This window comes from Cibotium barometz, chromosome 22, assembly GCF_041138505.1.
Source record: "Cibotium barometz isolate CiBa-2024 chromosome 22, ASM4113850v1, whole genome shotgun sequence".
NCBI lineage: Eukaryota > Viridiplantae > Streptophyta > Polypodiopsida > Cyatheales > Cibotiaceae > Cibotium > Cibotium barometz.
In genome coordinates, this window is record NC_141067.1 from 1,104,494 (window position 1) to 1,122,290 (window position 17,797).

Sequence of the window (17,797 nt, forward strand, 5' to 3'; positions counted from 1 at the left end):
AATTGTTCAATAAGGACCAATGATAATTTATTCTCTCTAAATGCAATCGAGATGGCCAGTAGGTCTCACTGATGATGCAGAAACCTGCAAAGTGTATGAAAAATGATAGAGTCTAGAAATATTACTAGTAGGAATGCAAAAATTGATGGCAATGAAGACAATGTTGTCAAAGTTATTGATGATGAGCTGATGTTGATGATGATGATGTTGGCATCCTTGTATATACAACAAATGTATGATGTTGCAATGCAAAAACCTAATATCAAAGAAAGACAATTCGAACTAACTCTCGCCAGGGTGTTTATGAAAGTCTTACAGCAGCATTCAAATGAGCTGCCCTGAAATGCACCCGCCCAAAAACTCCCCAAAAATGCATAAAATTATATTAACATAGGGTATATCTTCACCACCCAAAAGAATAGCTCAAACTGAGACAATCTAAAGAGCAGCTCATGGAGGTTATGATGAGGGGATGAGGGCCAAGTGAACCTGCTTTGATACCAACTGTTAGAGTGGAAACAAACGTAGCAATACACACAAAAATGCAACAAGTAAGCAAAGATGCAGAGAATCACAACACTCAAAGTAGATTAATGAGAAAAAGTTAAGTACATGTGAAGTGACATGATAAGGCCACTTACACACACTCATAAGAGCATGTACACACGTTCAAGGAAAAAAACCTCCCAAGGAGGGAAAAAGTGCCCAGGCCCATTATTAGCCTACATCCATACATCACTACTATATAAAGCTACATGGTCATTTAGACCATCATACATTTAGGCTTTTCACATTCAATGATCGATCATGCAATGCTAAAATATGAAAGTTCCAACAAAACATTTTTTTATTAGACTTGACAAACTAGATCTTCTAACTTTTCAAGTTGTTGAGAAAAATTCACATTTTTTTATTAGGCTTGACAAACTAGGTCTTTTAACTTTTCAATTTGTTGAGGAGAAATCCTTTGTGCTTTATCCTTTCTTCCTAACATGTTCACTTGTTGACTAGTCAAATAATTTATCCCTCATATTTGAGAGTTGGTTCTCGACCCCTTTGGAACACTTAAACATTTCCTTTACCTGTGGTTAACTATGAGGCAACTTCTTTCACAAGTTATTTTCAAATTGTGCCCTCCTACATTGAGCAAGACAAATTGATTAGTCTTACTTTGTTTAATAAGTTTTACGAGATCTTCTTACTACTAAAGAGTCTATCACAACTTATTTTTCTTTTGAATTCTCTATGGGCTCAATAACCACTATTAGAACTTCAAAACCCTTTGTTTCTTTAGCATTCCTTTGGATTTTCTCTTAATGAGAGGGTATCCTAGACTTGTGTCCTTTCTCAATGCAATGAAAGCACTGGGAAGACGGTTGTTGGGTTTGTTCTCTCACCTATTTTCTTGTTGCTAGTAGGACCATTCCTTGATGATCCCATTTGTTTTAAGGGCACAGTCTAGACTAATGTACAATAATATAAGGATTTTCATATAGCATGTTAAGTGACACACTCAACGTTATATGCCCCGTTCTAAAACTATTATTATATATGGGACTATGACGAGACAATTCTCCAATTTCCAGTTTAGAGGGAATTTGCTAATGTGCATGTAAGACCTACTAGGTTGCGGATAGACATGGCATCACCACTACAGCAAGGATCAACTCCTAGCGCTTTAGATCCCTTTGTGATGCTATCAGATATCATTCAACTCAGAGAGGAAACATAGGATTAGCCTGACAAACAATATAACAGTGTCTGGAAGAGCACGTGCTAGTGTATTTTTCCTGTTTAGGCAGGAATAAACTTTTCCAAATCTCAACTTGCAAGTAATTTCTTAGGCCTTTTGCTTAAAATGTCTTTAACTGGCTTTACTCACTAATTTCAAGCTTATATACGTGCATTACTCATATGCTCTAACCAAAGGCCTTGGATACTCAATTATGTTGGTAAGGGCCGCTAAGGCTTGAGCAATGTGCAATGAAGTTGCCACCTACAGCTGGGGAGAAACTCGAGTTGGGGCTGATCAATCTGCTTCGAGAAAAATTCCTCAATTCTGCGTGCGTTTGGAGGCCAAACAGAGATTCTAAAGATCAGCAATACCCAACAAGAGTCCATCAATTCAGCAGTGAAGACACACACAGAAGTCCAAAACTAGGAGCAAGGCACCACTTATAAGTCTATAGTGGCCATAGCAGATGCAATATCTAGACCCTGCAAGTTTCAAATGTGAATTTCTTCACCGCCCATGTTGCCAATTGTACTAATAAACAATGTGCTCACAACCTTATCTTACTAGCATGTGGACATTAATGGCTATTCATGACGCTTTTTGATGAATTTTGCTATGCTAAAATTACATAAACATTTTACTTTGCGTCACTATCTTTTGTGTGGTTATATATAAAGATACTAAGTTGGTCTCACAAGCTGTTCCCTGTGTTATCCCTTTCGACGTGTCATCACTTGTGAAGCAATATCCAATATATTTACGTCCAAAAAGCAGCGTCTCATGCCATCTTTAAAGCCTCTTTTGATTTTCTTGTTCATGAATACATGTTAGTTAGATTCATGAATCACTAGAAGACAATGGGGAGAGTAGATTTTCCAGGTTACAATGCAAACAATGCTCTCAACTTTCCCAAAGCATCTTGATATCTTCCACTTTAAATTAAGGTGCAAAAAATGCATGGGGTCAACATAACGGTAATATACAAGCATAAGAGCAAGAACGATTTGATTTGAATTAAGTTTCTAAGAGCCAACTAGATGTTTCCACAAAAACAAAGAGGTGATATTAGCCACAAACATGTATACAGAATTCCTATCTTGAATGAGAAAAACAAAAGCATGCCCAGTTCCAGCAAACCTTGCAAAAATTAAGGTACAGAAGTAAAAAGCAAGCTATGGATTTGCTTTCTTCGTGCGGGTGCATTCTTCAATTTTTCCTCTGGTACTCACAGGTTCACAGCCTGTTGTCAATTTTTTGTTTCATATTCCTCCGGCTTTTCCAGCAGGTTTCTAACAAGAAACTCTTCTGAAACTTCCGTCCCCTGCTTTAAAGACTTCAATTTGCGATAACCCTTATCGGTCCCAAAGATCCTGCATTGCCAACGCATTGAATTCTCTTATCATAGCCTATACTTTTACCTTTTCAAAATTATTCTTGAAGAAAATCAACCAATTGCAGGTATACCAGTCCATGTATGTGAATGTGGATGCATAGTTTCCAGATTTTGTAAACAGTAATCGATGATGATAATCATGGAAATCAGCCCTGCATATAAGTTGTTCATATTTAATGAGTGGATCTCTCTCTCTCTCTCTCTCTCTCTCTCTCTCTCAATCCACTCACTAGGTGCAGCCCGCCACCGAGCTTGAGGGGGTGGGGGTGTCAGGCACCGGTCATCCCATCAGTGCAACCCCTGCCTCCACTTCAGAATCTTGGTCGGCCCTACTCCCATCAGTGCTCCAGCTCAACCAACACCCTACACCATAGTTGCATGAAAACCACGTTTTGATAATCCAAACACCATTCATATGTTTATAACGTTTTGTAGGGGTTCGAAATGTTTGATTTCCCAATGGCATGCAAACTTTGAAAAACCGGATCCAACATGTGAAAAGCGCCATTTTGATGCCATTTTCTTCTCAAGTCCCAGAAGCAAAGAAAATTTATAGTCTCCCCATCAATCGTTGTCTCTCATCCTCATGTCATGTAAGGGCTAGCGTTCAGTTACTGTATATTATGTATAGGTGGCATTTTCATCCATTTTTATCCATTTGCGGTTCATAGATTAACGTTGCGTTGTGTTTGGGTGGCATGCCGCTACGTTTACACTTTCACGCTTTGATAACTATGCCTTGCACGCAAACCTGCCTAGCTCCATTCCAACCTCAACCACTCCAATGCAGAGCCCTGTCACCAGCCTAGACATTTCCCAGTATGAAAAGGGGTCTGGTGGACTCCAGGATGTCTAAATATTTGGAAAGTACAAGCTTTGGGAATGGGGGATTATCCTAGAATACGACGGATCACACTCCTAAAATCTAGGAGGGTTACTGTGTTTTTTGGACAACCCGAATGGAAATTTTGTTCATGTCATTACATCCATAAGCTAGGCAAATGGGGGGACCTGCTGAAGCACCTCTGACAGAATGTTTATGAGTTGAGCTATTTTTAGAGATGAAGTTTATGGGGGAACCATCTCTTAAATTGGGACATGTGGCAAGACAATGGATCAAACTGAGACAAGCACCTTAGCTCTCCACATTATAGCCTTCACTTTCCATTTTTTACTCATGGAAACCCCAAATCTATAAATTGGAGCCCCCTCTCTTCATTTAGGGAGGCTCTCTTGCTACAGCCTAGTCTCTACTATGATGGTTGCTTGCATTCTTGTCTACAACACTTCCTAGAGAGTTCTTGCTTGCATTCTCATATCCAAGTGCTTTCGATGCTCTTCTTCGTTCTTTGAATACACAGTAATGTCATCAAAGAAAGTAGTTGCAAACTTTCTATGTGCTCGGAATATTCTTTCCATCATTCAGTTGAAGGTAGCCGGGGCATTGGTAAGACCAAAAGACATCACCAAATACTCATAGAGTCCAAAGGTGGTCTTGAATGCGGGCTTGTGAATGTCTTTGGAACAATCCTGACTTGATGGTATCCACTCTTCAAGTCGATCTTGCTGAAGATAGTGGCTCCATCCAATCTATCCGGGATGTCATCAATCCTAGGAATAGAAAACCTGTTCTTTGCAGTGATCTTATTTTATTAAAAGTCCTTTAATCAATACACATACGCCAAGAACCATCCTTTTTCTAAACCAATAAGACTGGTGTCAAATCCCCATAGGATCTCCTCGTAGAACGCTCTTGGTACAAGACTCGAAACCTGCAAACAAACCATACAAACATGAAGGGGGTGCAGGCCTGACTCACCTCCCAACCTTGATAGCCGTGGGCAAGTCCACAAGTCTTGGCTGTCCCCACCGAGCCACGAGCTGAGCTAACTAGATGAACATACCGACCAATCTCTACCTCGTGACGTCCCATACCGCCACGAAGCTACCCTTGCGAGCCTCGAGGTTGCTGCCGGCCTCGACTGCATAAAGCAGGTGCACGTCTGCACTAGATCCAAGCTCCTAACCATAGAGCTCTCACAAAGACACGCGAGACTCTATATCACTAATGACTAACCTTGGCCACCCTTTTATAGGCTCTTGGCCGGTCATCGGGCATCCACACTTGGGTGTCCGTCCGTCCATACTTGGGTACCTGCCCATTAGTCTATCCCTAACTTAGCTCGCCAATCAGCTTGCCTAGCTCTAAGCTTCCCCAACCTCGAAGCTAGTCTTGTGTGCGTGTAGCACACGGTAGATACACACTGTGCACATGACAACTGGGAGCAAAAAGGTGAAGAGCTAGGTCGAATCAAACCCTTTTCCAAAAGCTCGGTCACTTGCTTCATAATCTCCTCTTGTTGAGCTTGACTCACTCAATTGTATGTGGAGTGCGTGTGTGAGAGCATATCTTGATACAGAGTTCTACACCCACTATTGGGCACTGATGACATTAGTGGGGATGTCGTAGTATCTAGTCCATACTATGCAGAATGGAGTTGATAAACAAGCTTTGAGGGCCTTACGCTCCCCACAAGAGATGTCAGATTTCCTATATACTAATGCCATACCCAACATGAGGCAACCATAAAAGTCAGCCGGTACACATGTTTTAAAAATGCGGAGCCAACAATATAATCCACATACCCTCGCGTGGTTATTGATTCTTTCCCAAAAAACACGGATCTTCATGCAATAGAGTTGGTACAGCTCTCCATTCAGCCGGTACAGCAAGTACATGGGCTGGTACAGCAGATACAGCTCTCCATTTAGTCTCGATACAACCCTCCATTCAATTGGTTGGGACAACAGATATAGCCCTCAAATCAACCGTTCAGCATGTACATGGGTTAATACAGCCCTCAAATCAATTAGTGCATCACTTAATGCAACCGATATAGTACATAAATCAGCCGTTACAGCTCGATACAGCCATCAAAAGGCTATAGAAATAGAGAAACCTTTTGTTGACGGTAGTCAAGGAGGTGTAAGAACTCTCCATGAAGTGTTGTAGACAATATTTCAAGAATTGCGGAATTACAAGTTGTATGTGAATAGCAAGAAGAGAGTTCTTTTTGTCAGAGATTCACTACTTGGGCCATATAGTGTCCAAGGAAGGGATCAAGATGGACCGAAAAAAGATCAAGGCTATTGTGGAATGTCCAGAGTTGACTAGTGTGCATGCAGTGCGAAATTTCCTTGGCTTATGCTCTTATTACAGGAAGTTCATCAAGTGGTTTGTTGTGGTAGCAAGTCCACTACATGATTTGTCAAAGAAAGCCGTGCGATTTCAGTGGGCCAAAGCTGAAAAAGAATCCTTTGAAGCACTAAAGTTTTATGCTAGCAAAGGGCCGGTATTGATTATTCCAGATTTATCGAAGCCATCTTCAGGAGATTGCATTGGAGCAGTCTTGAACCAAGAGGGCCATGTCGTGGCCTATGAGAGTCAACGACTTCAAGGAGCTGAAAATACCTCACCCACATACAAAAAAGAATTGATGGCTATCATTCATGCCTTGAAGATTTGGAATCACTATCTTATGGGTGTTGAGTTTGTTATCAAGACGGATCACAAAAGTCTTAGGTATTTTATGCCTCAACCTAAGATATTAGAAGAGCATATAAGATGGGCTAGCTATTTGGCCCAATTTCATTTTCAGATTATGCATACTCATGGCAAAGACAACAAAGTAGCAGATGCTCTATCTCGGAGACCCATGACCCATGCAGTTTCTATGGGATATCATTTGGACCATAGTTCGTAACATACGCGTTTGCATGATGGAGCAAACGTTTGCAAACGTTTGTACCATACACATATGAAACTAAAGTTTCATAGGTGTTTCACTGGTGTCTTTTTTTTTAATGTTTTCTAAGGTTTAAAATAAGTACTTTTTTTGAAGGCGCCAACTTTAATGTTTTCTTAATCAAAAATATTGTATGCTTTGTCATCGCCTCACCGTTTTCGAAATTCCAAGTGCGCTTACCTGCAGCTTTTTCGAAGTTCGAAGTGCACCTACCGCCGACTGTCAGCATGCTGCACCAGCCAGCCTACAGCCTACAGGTATTCATTGGTTTTCGAAACCCCTTCCCACCACTGTTTCTGTACTTGCAGCCTGCAGGTTGCAGCCTTCCACTTGGGTCTTGGGAAGCTTACAGTACTACAGAGTAGTGACTAGTAGTTCTGTACAATGTACATGTTATATAAAATCTGGACTCTGTACACTGTTGTACAGTGCTATACAGTGCTGTACTGTAGGATGTACTATGTAGTGACTAGTTTGTAGTATGTACAGTACAGTACCGTGCTGTATTGTAGACTGTAGTACTAGTTTGTAGTATGTACCTGTACTTCAATGCTGTACAGTGTGTTGTAGCCTGTACCTGTAGCCTGTTGGGAGTAGTTACTAACTTACTAGTATGTACTATCATCTATGTAGTATGTACACAAGGTGTAATATTTACAAAGGCCTTGAATCTCATGGACTTTTCTTTTTCTTGCAAGTTTGCAAATTGCAAGCCCCAGGAATTTCGAGAAATGGGCAGACCTAAAGGCTTAGAATGGGAGCATGTGACCGTCGTTAAGTCTCTTGGCAGGGGTATGTTCACATGCAAGTACAAATATTTCCCCCATCAATGGAATGGAGGCCCTTTGCCCATAAGGGCACATATCTTGCGTCTAACAGGCCAAGGGGTCCGCCCATGTGACAATGCTCCTGAAAGTGCAAAAGACATATGCATGTTGGTTTGATGCCTCTAGGAGAAGCAACACTAATTGATGAGCAAGTTGCAGATTTGGGTGGAACAGGTGGATCCTCAGCCTCCTTTGTGGGTGAAGATGCAATGCCTACAGGCAAGAGACATAAAGTCTCTACAAAGGGTCAAATGCAAGGGAGTTTATCAAGAGCATGGCAGTTACAAGCTAGAAAGGATGCCATAGTAGCCACCAAGAGGTTCTTTTATGCAGAGGATATCCCACATTTCAAGGTTAAGAGTCCTTACTTCCTTGAAATGGTACGGGCTATTGGACATGTGGGTTCTAGCTTCAAGCCTCCTTCATATGATGCCTTGCGTAAGAAGGAATTGAAGGATGAGGTGAAAAGCATTGACAAAGACTTGTTGGGGATACGAAAGAAGTGGAAGAAATATGGATGCACCATAGTTTGTGATGGATGGTCAGATAATAGGCGGTGACCTATTATTAATATTCTTGCTCCTTCCATACATGGCACATGTTCTTGAATGCTATAAGAAGCAGCTATCATTGGGCTTGAAAAATGATGTCCTTTGATACTTGAAGCAATGTCTCTCATGTAAAGGATCAAAGCTTGAAGAGTCAAGATGCCTGGGAAGCTTCAACCCTTGGATATCCCCCAGATAAAGTGGGAATGCATTAGCATGGATTGTGTCACAAGTCTCCCCACTATACAAGAAGGATATGATTCCATTTTAGTGGTGGTGGACTTGCTTACCAAAGTAGCTCATCTTATACCACCAAAGAAAACCTCCAAAGCTTCTAATGTTGCCCGGTTTTTCGTTAAGGAGGTCTTCAAGCTTCATGGTCTTCCGAAGACGATAGTTAGTGATCGGGATTCTGATTTCACTTCAAAGTTCTGGCAGTCTTTATTTCATGCCTTGGGAACTCAACTTTGCTTTAGCACAGCTTATCATCCAGAGACCGGGCCAGGCTGAGAGAGTCAACCAAGTAATTGAAGACATTCTCAGGCCATATTGTGGACGAGAACCAAGAAGACGGATTCAATACCTTCCTCTGGTAGAATTCGCTTATAATACATCTTATCATCAAAGCATAGGAATGTCACCATTCAAAGCACTCTATGGGTAAGAATGTTTATCTTCTCTAAATTTCTCTAATCCAACCATAAGAGTTGAGGCATCCAAAGAAAAGCTTGAAGAGATGGAGAAACAGACCAAGGCTATATCCAAAAAGATATTAAAGCTGTTCAAGATCGGCAAAAGCATTCTGCTGACATAAGGAGGTCTGAAAGAATCTTCAAGGAAGGAGACAAAGTTCTTCTATGAGTGCGACCCAAGTATAGTTCTCTGTCAGTTGGGAAATATAAGAAACTCAACCCAAGATATTGTGGGCCCTATACAGTTATCAAGTGTCTGGTTAAAAGTGCCTATAAGCTCCAGCTCCCAGTCCATATCAAGGTCCACAATGTATTTCATGTAAGCTTGTTAAAGCCTTATGTACCTAGTCTCAATCATATTCTTGATGATGAACAAGTTGTAATTCCAACTTAGGGAGTCCTTGAGTTGCAGCGCCTAGTAGGATCATAGATTCTAGAGAAAGGCAACTCCGTAATAGAAATCTTGTAGAACATCTAGTACAGTGGAAAGATTACCCGGAAGAAGATGCAACTTGGGAAGATGAAGTGACACTCTTAAAGGATTACCCCGAATTCATGAGGAGATAAAGGACATCTTGATTTCTTTAAGAGGGGAAGGACGAAACACGCCCATCTTCAATGATAATACATGCCCATGAATTTATGGTCTTTTGTGATGTAAAAATAAAAAATTTTGATAAACTAGTTGTTTCTAATTAGAATCTTAGAATTTTGAGTCCAAATTTGGAATCTACGCACGATTTTACCCTAATATAAGATTTTACAACATCCAAAACGGACACTGGATCGAGCCTATATGTAAGTTTTTAGTTATTTTCAATTAAAATACGATAAACTTAAAACTTAATAAATGCACGACCAAGTGTTCTATCGACAAACGGTGAGCACCCCTAAGACAAGGGAGACACCTTGGACATTTTCATTGGAAAACAAAAATCGCACCCACCTGGCGCTCCGGCACACATCGAGACCGGTGCCCGAAATTAGGGATCCTCGCTCCAAAAAGATGTCCAATACGGTGACCGTATAATGCCCGCGCAAGGACCAGACGCCGATCGCTCTAGTGTACAGTCCACACAAACCGCCACGTGGACGCCCATGCTGCCTCTGACCCAGATGATACATGTGTACCATAGCTTTTGCCCATGCACAAGTACTATTCCTTTCCCCAGGCCCATGCAAGCCACATGTCGGTGTACTTTCACCGTACATCGTTCTTTGCACCCACGCTTTGCTCTCCATTTTCTTGCACTCATACCCATACTTGCACCTATATAAACCCCCTAGTACCTCGTGGTCGGGACATCCTAGCACCTTGCTCTGTCCGTACCGGACACCCTGCACAGTGCCTTTACACCCGATAGTCTGCACCCGGCAGTCTGTGCAATACTCTACCTGTATTGTACCTGACAACCCTCTACCCCTCTTCCAGCAAGGTATTTTTGCCCATCTCAAAGTAAGCCCTTTGTAGAATATTTCTTGCCTCCTCTCTCTCTTGAGGGTATTTAGAGTAGAGTGTCCTCCTTAAGGACACCTATATGAGGTTTTCTTTGGTGGTATAAGATGAGCTACTTTGGTAAGCAAGTCCACCACCACTAAAATGGAATCATATCCTTCTTGTATAGTGGGGAGACTTGTGACACAATCCATGCTAATGCATTCCCACTTCATCTGGGGGATATCCAAGGGTTGAAGCTTCCCAGGCATCTTGACTCTTCAAGCTTTGATCCTTTACATGAGAGACATTGCTTCAAGTATCAAAGGACATCATTTCTCAAGCTTGTCCAATGATAGCTCCTTCTTATAGCATTCAAGAACATGTGCCATGTATGGAAGGAGCAAGGAAGAAAGATTGTGACCTTCATCACAAGGAAACGAAAGGCACTTAGCATCTTCACGAAATGTAGCAGCAAGGAACTTTTGAAGCCTGCTGAAACACGATTTGCCTACATGTTTATAGTGCTGGATGAGAAAGTTTATAATGGCTTAAGGAGGATGGTGGTATCTGATGAGTGGTTGAAATGGAAAACATCCCACACAATCACAGGTGAGGAGGTTACAGGAATAATCTTAAGACCCTCTTTTTGGAAAGATGCCGAGATGATTGTCAAGATATGTGCACCCATCTCGAAGATTCTTCGATTGGCAGATCGAGGAGAAGCAACCATGGGGCTGATTTATGAGCTAACATACCGCATGGTGGAGAAGATACAAAACATGTAAGACATCTATACAACCAAGCTTGCATATGCTAAAAATCTCTCTGTTAATAGACGGGACATGATGCATTCTCCTTTACATGCTACAGGTTTTGTTTTGCATCCCATTTGGAGAGGAAAGGGTCAGGAGTCTGACAATGAAGTGCATGATGGCCATAGAGCGATATACTGGATATGATACAGAGATGCAGGGTATCTTGATTGATGAGTTGGATGTGTATAAATCAAAGAGGGGTTCTTTCTCTCATGCCCTTGCAAAAGAGGAGAAGAGAATGCACCAAGCAGTGAAATGGTGGGAGACATTTGGTGCAAGTACTCCCAAATTGCAGCAGCTTGCTATTCGTGTGCTTTCTCAAGGGAGTTATGCCTCTCCATGTGTGAGAAATTGGAGCGCTTTCTCTCTCATTCATACTAAGAGAAGAAATAGGTTGAAGACCTCCAATACAGAGATGTTGGTTTATATACATACTAATCTACGACTCATCACAAAAATTAAGGCTCGAGGGTTTGAGAAGATGGAGATCACCTTGGACATGATCAACAAGGAAAAAGATGAAAGGCTGATTTCTTTGCAGGAGATGCAAGAGCCCGATGACATTGGGCTCTTTCTCTCGTGCCCTTGCAAAAGAGGAGAAGAGAATGCACCAAGCAGTGAAATGGTGGGAGACATTTGGTGCAAGTACTCCCAAATTGCAGCAGCTTGCTATTCGTGTGCTTTCTCAAGGGAGTTATGCCTCTCCATGTGAGAGAAATTGGAGCGCTTTCTCTCTCATTCATACTAAGAGAAGAAATAGGTTGAAGACCTCCAATACAGAGATGTTGGTTTATATACATACTAATCTACGACTCATCACAAAAATTAAGGCTCGAGGGTTTGAGAAGATGGAGATCACCTTGGACATGATCAACAAGGAAAAAGATGAAAGGCTGATTTCTTTGCAGGAGATGCAAGAGCCCGATGACATTGGGACAGCCACAACCACAAATGTTGGAGGCATTGAGGAAAATGTGGATGATGAGTCAGATGATGATGATGATGAGGATTCTTCTTCTTCCTCTCATGAGGATGAAGAGGAAGAAGTAGAAGGGGATGAGAATACAACAGAATAGGCTCTTCCAAAGTTCCAAGTTTCATGAAGTATTTTAAGAGTAGTATTTAAATTTCTGCTATGGATGTTTGTTTGCTACAAGTTACAACTTGTGCTTTGATTTATCTAGTTTTCACTATTTAGCCTTGAGGCTTGACCCTTGGGTAAGCAATGAGCCTTTATGTAACTTGTAAGTGTTGTAACTTTGGAAGTTTTTATAATGGAACTTGGAGAGCTTGAGTTTACAATGTATATTTGTATCTATTTGTCTAAATCTCGTCCTTTCTATGAGGTATTATATGGGTCACGTATGTTACGCGGCCCAGGTCTGAAACATACTCGAAACATTCTTACATATCCGAATGCGTATGTGTTTGCTAAACGTATGTTATGAACTATGATTTGGACTTCACTATGATAAAAGATCAGCATGCTACATATGAAGATTTCAAGGATATTTGGAGAACAAGTTGCGCAATGGAGACTTGGTGACTTCTTATGTCATTAGAGAAGGGTTTCTTACGATGCAAACCCGTTTGTGTGTGATCAAGGATTTGAGACCAAAAGTAATGGAGGAATGCACCTTATATGGGACATAGAGGTATCAACAACAACTCAGTCCTTGGAAAATTATTTCTTTTGGCCTAGCATGAGAAGGAATATTGAGCAATATGTTCAAGAATGTTTGGTTTGTCAAAAAATCAAGTTTGATCGACAAAAACCCACAGGATTGTTACAACCTTTGCCAATTCCCAATATTCCATGGGAAAGTATTGCTATGGACTTTATATTTGGATTGCCAAAGTCAGGCTTCGGGAATGATGGAATATGGACTATTATTTTCAAGTTCAATAAGCAAGTCCACTTCATTCCACTAAAGAAGACCATCTGTGCAGATCATATGGCAAGATTGTTTATTCAGCAGATTTTCAAGCATCATGGATTACCCAAATCCATTGTAGGCGATAGAGATCCTCGGACTACCAGTTTCTTTTGGATAGCACTTTTTAACAACATGGAAAAAAAGCCGAGTTTTTCTTCAGCTTATCATCCTCAAACAGATCGTCAAAGTGAGATTGCCAACCTTACTATTTTGGATATGCTTAAGTGTTATGCTCTCGAAGCAAAGGATCAATGGGAGAAGTACTTGTCATTGGTTGAGTTTGCCTATAACAATACCATTCACTCTTCGACAGGCAAAGCTCCTTTTGAGATTATCTATAGCAAACCATTGTTGTTGCCTATTTTGAAGACCAAGGAAGAGATCTTCCATGCGGATGAGTTTCTTCGAGATTTGGATACGGCCTTTGCACAGGTTCGAAGGCTATTGAGACATCTCAAGCCAAACAAAAGAAAGCTACATATAAGCATAGAAGGAAGGTCACTTTTGAAGAAGGGGACTGACTCTGTGTTATTGCGATTTGAAAAAGAAAGACTTACAAAGTCAAAAGCTAAAGAGCTCAAGGAACCCAAGTTTGCCCCCAAATATTATGGACCTTTTTAAGTTACCAAGAAGATCAATGATGTATGTTATCGTTTGGACCTTCCAGACTATTGGAGGATACATAATACCTTCCATGTCAGTTTATTGAAGCCATATCCAGGACTACCCCCAGGGAAGCCTTTGGAGGATCCACCTGAAGTGTAAGAACAAGAAGAAACCTTACAACCGGAACAAATTGTATTCCATTCTGTGAGAAAAAGAGGGACAGTGGTCAGGAAATTCCTCTTGAAGTTTAACTATTCGCCTATGGATGCCAGAAGAATACTTCAAGGACTACCCAAATATTCTTTGAGCTTATGAGAAAGCAGTTGGTCCAAATGTATTTGAAGTACAGGCTTGAAACGTCTTGTGATCAACACAGATTTAAAAGGGAGGGATTGTAGCCCTAGCCCTCTTTATTAATATGGGAGGCAACGATGCTTAAAGACCATAGGACGGCAACAATGCCAGATATATTGGACATTCGAAGTCGGGGAATCATTGTGACCAGATGGCCCAAATGATTGTATTGGATATTCGCACTCGGGAGGTCCTTGCGCGACCAGATGGCCCATATGACTGTATTGGATTTCATAGTCGAGCGGTCAATGCGACCAAATGGCCTAGATGACTATTCATGAACTCTTGGGTGGTCCTCGTGACCAGATGGCCTTGAGGGTAGACTCAGCAGTCCTAGTGACCAGATGGCTCAGCACAGTTTCGATGAAACCGGACAAGACAAATCCATGAACAAGAGGATCATTACTTGTGCATTGCATACTGATGTATGTTTGAATTTCTTTGACTTTGTGTGTTGTTTTTGATGTGTGGACAATGCTTGGATTTATGGCATGTGATAGTCCAGACTACCTGGCCAAGTACCTAGAGTACCCAATAGACGCGAATGATGCATACTTGTTTGTTGACTAGCTTGTGTCTAGTTCTTGCAGAACGTGAGTAAGCATTTATTATATCTAACCCCTGTTACAAGCTATGAAGAACATGCACCATCAAGAGCAAAGACATCAGTCAAAGAAAGGCATAAAGATGTTGCCAGAGGGGCAGAAGGCACCACATATATGAGGAAAGACCAGATGCACAAGAGCACCAAATGGGACTAGTACCACGATCATATGCATGCCACAGTTGAGGACAACTATGATGTAAGAGAAGAAAAATGTAACTATTTGGTCCTCCATGCTCTTTTCACATGATAGAACTCATGCTCAAACACATGGAAACAGGGTTCCTAATGCTGGTATTGGAAAAAGCACCCATCTTGGTCAAAAAGCAAGAAAAAGCAAAAGTCAAACTTTGTTGACCAAAAAGCTGAGGGCACCACTAAAAGCAAGGCCTTGAAGATTATAAAAGCAAATCAAGAACTATGGCTATTATTAAAAAAGAAACGCAAAAGCTACGAAATAAAGCAAAAGTAAAGTGTGGCAAAAAGCATGGTCCCCCATCAAGTATATAAGGAACCAATATCCTCATGGAGAAGGATAGAAGACTCGTGGAGAACCTTGAGGGAGAATTTGTGAAGAACCATCGCCCACATCATCTTTTCTCCCTACTTCCTCACACCGCCCATTGTCTCCGCCTCCACCGGCGGCAACCGCCCTTTCAGCGCCAACTCCCGCCGCGTTGCTCCACCCTCTGTGTGCCACCTCAACCATCAACGCCGCCTCCACTTTGTTGCGCTGCCGCCTGCACTAGAACAACGCCACCCCATGAAGATATGCCGCCGCCTTTGTTGCAGCTAGGCGACGCCCTGAGAGCTCTACGCCACCTGTAGCCGTCAACAACGCCAGCAAACGACAGCGCCACCATCTTTGTCTGCACCACCACCCTGTCTATTGTAGCTTCCTTGGCTGCTGATTCCAAACGTCGCCTGCACCCTGACTGCCGCCTCGACTCCACTCAGAGAGACGTGCCACCTCTGCGCAAAGAAGAAGCTCATGCATCGCCTTTGCCTGCAACACTTGCTTCTACCCTTTTGCACTCCCTTGTGTACTGCTTTGTACAGTGTGCACTGCTTTGTACAGTCTGCTACCCCCAGACACTGCCGGTGCCAACACCAACCACAAGCTACAACGAAGCTCTGCCATTGCCAATTTTCTTAAACCCCTACGAAGGAGGGGAGTTCCTTGTGGAGATACATACCCATCTTGGTGTGAAGCCCTTTTGGGACTACTTTTGTCCGGATTGAGAACAAAGAGCCTTATGGATATTTGGGAACATCAAAAATTGGATTTTTGTACTAGCCTGGTGTAAGTCTTTTGTGGGTCATCCTTGTGGTGAGCCCGTCATCAATTATCTTGTGCCTCGACATTAACTCGTCCCAATCTCGACATTGACACTTTTGCTTGATATTGTATTCATTTGTGTATTGGTCGTGGCTTGGAAAAGCCCGTGGATTGTTCCTAAAAAAATTTCCTAAGAGGGGGCGGGACCTGGAGTGCTGTGTGAACCCCCCTATTCTCGTCTCTCTCCCCCTTCTCTCTCTCTATCTTTATCTCTCGTATATGTGATTGCATCTATCAATGCACGCTTCGTTGGGCTTAAAATTAGTGTAGTTAAATATGGTCAGCCTATCCAATTATGGGAGCACTCATGCATCAAGAGCATGAGCATAAGACCATATGGTTTATGGATTCGTTGAATCTCTCTTGGCAGCATTGAATCGGCTTCATTATGACAGTTGAGTATTATTTTCTATCTTGATATCATGGATCATTTCGTCAAACTCAAGACAACCTGTATGAGGATATATCTATTGGGCTTCATGACGAACGTGGCAAAGAAAAGCTAAGTATACTTTGAGTTTTGAAAGATGGTGTTTTTGCTATTTATTCTGAAGTACCTTTGTTGTTTACTCACCCTTGTATAGCAATGCAAGGAGAAGAGTGGATTGTTTTCCTTGAATTTACTTCAAGGAAATTTGGGAATGTCCAAGGCTTACGAATCATGCATGTGGAGCACTCTTTGCTCACAACATCATGGATTTATGCATATATCATCTTGGAATTCTTAAGGTTCCTTATTGGTGGCCGAAACGCCTACAAACTATTGGTGAAATGCATGTAAAATTGTGTAGCAGAATTGCTTATGGAGCACCAGGATATCTATGCCTATGAGTGGTTCTTATCTTATGTTACACGCTTGAGCCCACCTCTCCTCCCGAGGGGTGTGGTCAAAGAACCAACACAGAGTGCAAGTGGTAGAGTGGACATGATGCTTGGTTGGCAAGGGACTGTGTCTACACCAAGGGTCATGTGGACTGACACCTTGTTGGTAAGGGACTTGTCAGTGGACTAGAATCTAATATGCTGGGGACTTGATGTCTGCGCTCAAATCCAGTGGATGTTCTACATTTGCATGTACGATCAATCGGTCTTATATTTCTCAGCCTAGTCTTCACATGTGTAAGCATGGAAGCCAGTGGAGAGTAGCATGCATTTGGCGTGACACTCGGGATTGGGGAACAAGTAACTGCTCCTTGGAGTTGGATTCAACTTGGACTATGGATAGAGAAACGTGATTATGAAATCTGGACTTATGGGACTTTTTCTCTCACCCATTTATTTGGGACATGGTTATGAAATCTAGAGTTATGGGACTGATTTGTTTCGCCCATTTATTTGGGACATGATTTTGATATTGGTATTATGGAGACTCGCCCATTTATTTGGGGGATGGATTCTTTCAGTTATATTGGATTTGCATTCAGTGGTTTTGGGATTATGCACCTAGTCCTAATTGGAGGCAGTCAACTTTAACAATTGTTGATGGTGTTCCTAAGCCTGTCTTGATTCATAGGGATTGGATCATTCCCGCCATTCCACTCATCTCACATATCCAAGCCCAAAGAGCCATCAGAAAAGAAGCCGAATGTGCTTCGATTTATGTCCATAGCTAGCAATCTGTTGTTCAGCCAACAACCCTTGACACAAAAGCTAGATGTTGATTTGGAGGTTGTATTTGTTGTACCAGTCCTATACTTGCTGTA

At 41.8% G+C, this 17,797-nt stretch overlaps 1 protein-coding gene across 2 annotated transcripts in view; it reads right to left on the reverse strand.

Moving 5' to 3' along the window:
• Positions 1-2,725: 2,725 nt before the first annotated feature.
• The window catches only part of LOC147626145 (methylsterol monooxygenase 2-2-like), a 39,138-nt gene continuing 24,066 nt past the window's right edge, over positions 2,726-17,797 (reverse strand). For both annotated transcript variants that reach the window (XM_086816251.1, XM_086816252.1), the window contains 2 exons: positions 3,200-3,280; positions 2,726-3,105 (listed from right to left, as the gene is read on the reverse strand). In XM_086816251.1, coding sequence (XP_086672377.1) covers positions 2,982-3,105; positions 3,200-3,280 — 205 coding nt within the window. In that variant the 3' untranslated portion in view covers positions 2,726-2,981. The remainder of the gene's footprint in view (positions 3,106-3,199; positions 3,281-17,797) is intronic.